Source organism: Lactuca serriola, chromosome 5, assembly GCF_051521515.1.
Source record: "Lactuca serriola cultivar US96UC23 chromosome 5, Lser_US96UC23_V15, whole genome shotgun sequence".
In the NCBI taxonomy this organism is placed as follows: domain Eukaryota; kingdom Viridiplantae; phylum Streptophyta; class Magnoliopsida; order Asterales; family Asteraceae; genus Lactuca; species Lactuca serriola.
The window spans coordinates 274,971,945-274,976,467 of NC_136412.1; the positions used below are offsets into that span (position 1 = coordinate 274,971,945).

The 4,523-nt window shown below is 36.6% G+C and overlaps 1 protein-coding gene across 1 annotated transcript; it reads left to right on the forward strand.

Annotated features, from left to right (window-relative positions):
- The first annotated feature begins 681 nt into the window (after positions 1–681).
- On the forward strand, positions 682–2,850 carry LOC145054359 (protein RICE SALT SENSITIVE 3-like). Its single transcript, XM_079002522.1, has 7 exons — positions 682–1,174; positions 1,268–1,318; positions 1,424–1,555; positions 1,699–1,804; positions 1,964–2,005; positions 2,093–2,149; positions 2,236–2,850. Exons 1-7 carry the CDS (start codon positions 1,044–1,046, stop codon positions 2,740–2,742), a joined length of 1,026 nt encoding a protein of 341 aa, XP_078858648.1. The 5' UTR covers positions 682–1,043; the 3' UTR covers positions 2,743–2,850.
- Positions 2,851–4,523: the final 1,673 nt, after the last annotated feature.

Below are 4,523 nucleotides of genomic sequence, written 5' to 3' on the forward strand. Positions count from 1 at the left end.
TCAAGTTTAGGGATGAAGTTTAAGAACCTTGGATGATTGCAATGAAAATTTAATGCAAAATGACGTAGTTTGATGAGGTTAGGTACCTAAGCTTATATAAGGTTGTTAGGTATATTCACTTTACCCATATATATATATATATATATATATATATATATATATATATATATATATATATATATATATATATATATATATATATAACACATTGATTATGATTATTATATATGATTATGATTTAAGACCATATCTAATAAAATAACAATCCAAATCTAACCCTCAAAATCCTATCATGCCTTTGACCAGTAAAGATTCTATTTTGCCAAACCCTCAATGTCCTTAACAAACCTTCCACCATACCATTGAGGGGTGTGTTTGGTCATGGATTGTGACCTTGCTAACCTCATTTTCCCCTATCCAAACAAACCCCAAATCACTACCATTTTAAGACCTCACTTGCCTCCCTTTTTGTTGTTGCAAAAGTTGGAATTTTCATGGTATATAAAACGGAAAAGCAAAAAAAAGAAAAGAAAAGTGATATATGAAATAAACCTAATACAGACAAATGACCTTTACTCATGTAAAAATAAAGTCTATGTGGTAAAGATTAAATGAACTTGTTTTTCAGATGAAATTTATTTATTACATGAAGTTAAAGTGTCAATCATTTAAAGATTTTCAAGATTTTGGTGGGTTAATCAATGGTTCTAACCCACAAAATAAATAAGTGGATTAGAGAGGAGTAGTTAAAGTTAAAAGGTAAACCAAACCCTAAACACTCACCGCCTTTCTTCTTCCCCTGGTAAAACCAAGCTCACAACCATGGCATAAAAAGCTCTACATAAGTAACGAACTCAAACACCTTCCATTTTTGGCCTCTTTTTAGTTCCTTTTTTTTGTTTGGATTGGTAGTGTTTAACATATGGGTATGAAGTCATGATGCACCAGTGTTCTCCCCCTTCGCGAACCTTGAATAGTTGATCAAAGCTGCTACAAAAACCCTAAAAGTAACTAAAGAGAGAGGAGAGAGGAGAGAGAGAAAGATGGTGGGCTCAGGAACTACAGATAGAAACAAAGAAGCAGTTGGAATGATGGCTCTTCATGAAGCTTTACGAAGTGTTTGTCTTAATTCTGACTGGACTTACTCTGTTTTCTGGACCATTCGTCCTCGCCCGTAAATTTCTGTTTATATATGTCGTAAATCAAATCAACCCACTTGTATTCTTCATCTTTGCTGAAATGGGTGTTTTTTCCGCCATTTTTTCAGGCGAGTTAGAGGTGGTAATGGCTGTAAAGTTGGAGACGACATCGGTAGCCTGTAAGTCACTGTAAACTGTCTTCTAAAGCAGAGTATATTCGCTCATGAGATATGGTGCGATTATTTTCTGGTTTTTGTTTATCAGTTCGCCATGGTTTCTTGCAGGATGTTGATGTGGGAAGACGGGTTTTGCAGAGGAAGAATGGCGGACTGCTTAGAAGACATGGATGCAGGGGACGATCCTGTTAGAAAAGCTTTCAGCAAAATGTCAATTCAGTTGTATAATTATGGAGAAGGGTGGGTACTTGGTAGGTGTTTATTTTTAATTACTAGATTTATAATCTCTAATTAAGCTCAAAGATGAACAACAGAGTGTCAAAATAATGATTTATCATTAGGTTATTTTCCTGATCCTGGTTGATTTCTTGATCGATGTGCAGATTAATGGGGAAAGTTGCTTCTGATAAGTGTCACAAATGGGTATTCAAAGAACCTTCAGAATGTGATCAGAGCATCTCTAACTATTGGCAAAGCTCTTTTGACGCTGTATGTTTCTCAAGAACACACACTTTTACACCTTCAAACACACACACTGTACTGTTGCTTAATAATTAGATATTAAATTATAGATTTCTTTTAGTTTCCTACTTTCATGTTCTTGTAATCATTATCAATAATTGGACCTCATAAATTCCTGATTTTCAGCTTCCAACTGAATGGAATGAACAGTTTGAATCTGGAATCCAGGTGAAAATCTTTTATCATGATTTCGCAATTTGTTTCTTTTTAATCATTTCGATTTTCGATCATATCCTTTTGATTTCTGTTTTGTAGACTATAGCTGTAATACAAGCTGGCCATGGGCTTCTGCAACTTGGTTCTTGCAAGATTGTGAGTATCTTCTTCTCCTGTGATCCACCATTTTTGATCATCTTTAACCAATGAAAACCAATCTGTATGTGTTTATGTGTGATCAGGTACCTGAAGACCTTCATTTTGTGCTTCGAATGAGACATACCTTTGAATCACTTGGCTACCAATCTGGTTTCTATCTCTCCCAGTTATTTGCATCGACATCTTCAAATCCATTAAAGCAATCAACAGTCCCGATCCACTCACCACCAACCGCCGCCTTTAACTGGGCGGCGCAGAAGCCAATGCAATCGCCAAATTTCCAGAATCCTACAAGACTAGGGTTTGCGCCTAAAGACGAGACTCACATGTTCCTTCTTCCTCATTCATCTGAACCACAAATGGGAAATATGATGGGTTCTGATCATGTTGAAAGCGACATCAAATGGCCTAATGGGCTGTCGTTCTTTAATGCACTCACCGGAAGAAGTGATGACGCGAAGCTTTTATTCAATGCAGAAGAAGGACTCGGTGGTGGAAAGCAGCCAGACGGTGGCCAGAATTTGAATCATGATAAACATAATCCCGAGGCTGCTATGTACACCGATGTTATGGAGAATTTCTTGGAGTGATGTGTTTAGTAATCGTTGTTTTTCGTAATGTTTAGTAGTCGTTTTTCATCGTTTTTAGATGTTTATGTATCTCGTTTGGATTAACTTAGTCAAACTTTTTGATATAAACACTGAATCCACCATGAAATTAGCAAAATTAGAAGGAAAAAACATTGAAAATTGAGCAGTCTAAGGCTCCATAGCATGACAACGTTTGCATGTTGATACAACCCACCGGAAAAACTTCCGGCAATACCCTTTTTTCGGAGTGCATTTCTTCTTCTCCGGCGACCCAATTCTGTTCTCTTCACCTTTTCTTCTCTGGGAAGGCCGGCGGTTTAGCATCGGAACCGGCGCCATGAACTGCCACCTTTGAGCGGGAAGATGATGATAATTGTTACAGTAGCGAACAGGGCTCCGACTTCCTTTTTCAAGGAAGATCTTGCTTTTCACAGCAACTCCGGCGGAAGCGTCACTGGTGCTTGTTCTGGCGCTGCTGCAACTGCTACTGCTGCTGCTGGTTCGGCTGTTAGTACTGTTGCTCCGGGATGACACGAGCGAATCTTTACTACTACTAACGCTGCTGGTTCTTGAAAGGATGAAGCTTCTTGGCTGAATGGGAAAAGTGTGGAGGAGGAATTTGCCATTGGAGAACAAATGGTCTGCTAATTCGGAATCTAATTCCATGTCTGGTGATATCGCCGGAAAAGTGAAGTTGTCGCCGGAGGAATTGCTTTTATGCCGGGGATGATTCTCCATGGTGGTTTAATGTTTATGCATTGGGATGAGCAGATTCACAAAACATATATATGATCGGAAAGTTCTTGAATTGAGGGAATGGGACCAATTAGGTCTGTTGTTTTCCCCTAAAGGGAAGGTCATCTGGGGTCGTATGTTTTGCCACATTCATAAAGCTTCAACGTGGCCAACTCCTTAGATTTTGTGATCAAAATGTGACTTCTTTCTAAAAGATACAAAAGATCATAATTGGGAATTAACAATTTTTTTACCCTTTCTTCATAGATGAATTGATAGTTATAATTAATAATGATGGATTCAGATCTTGAAACTTTGTTGCGTAACATTATTATAAGAAAAGGTTATGATAATTGACAAACACCCAACTTCAAACCTTAGGATGGGATGTCATCCTGAATATCGTTATGAAGTTTCTAGTTATGCATGTCAAAACAATATCCATGTTCTTAAACAAGTTGTAGTTATCCATGCGAACACAGTTAAAACCTTGAACAACAAATTTACATTAAGAAAATTGGAGAAAGAAAATTTTAGCTGATTCATACACAACAATTTTTCTCCATACACAATAATTTGTGTTTTAAAATGTTGTATTATACAACAATGCATGAATTGTTATTGTTGTGTATGGCAAAAAAATGTTGTATACGAATCACTTCCTTGAAAAACTAATAGGATTTGGGATCATTAGTTGATTGATTATGAAATGTCAAGTAAATGATGAATGCCACAAAGTCCATATGAGAGTAATGAAAAAGAAAAAGAACCATTATAGTTTTAAAATACGTTTATATCAAATTCCACATAATTACATAAAGAAAAAAAAAAGGACAAAAGCATAGTTCAAAAGGATAATGCAAGTTGGATGGATGGCCACATTTTAATGGCCTCTGTTGGGCTCCCACAAGACCAAGTAATGATGAGTGCAACTTAACTTTTCCAAGTTGTCACCAAGAAAAAGCTATAATTCCATAACATTCTTACTGACTATATATAACATATCAAAGATATCGATGTCAAGTTGTTTAAAGTTTTCTTTTGAT

Coding starts and splice junctions, on each gene's coding strand:
- LOC145054359 (XM_079002522.1), top strand. CDS start 1,044: ATGGTGGGCTCAGGAACTACAGATAGAAACAAAGAAGCAGTTGGAATG. Junction 1,175..1,267: donor TGGACCATTCGTCCTCGCCC/GTAAATTTCTGT, acceptor CCATTTTTTCAG/GCGAGTTAGAGGTGGTAATG. Junction 1,319..1,423: donor GGAGACGACATCGGTAGCCT/GTAAGTCACTGT, acceptor GGTTTCTTGCAG/GATGTTGATGTGGGAAGACG.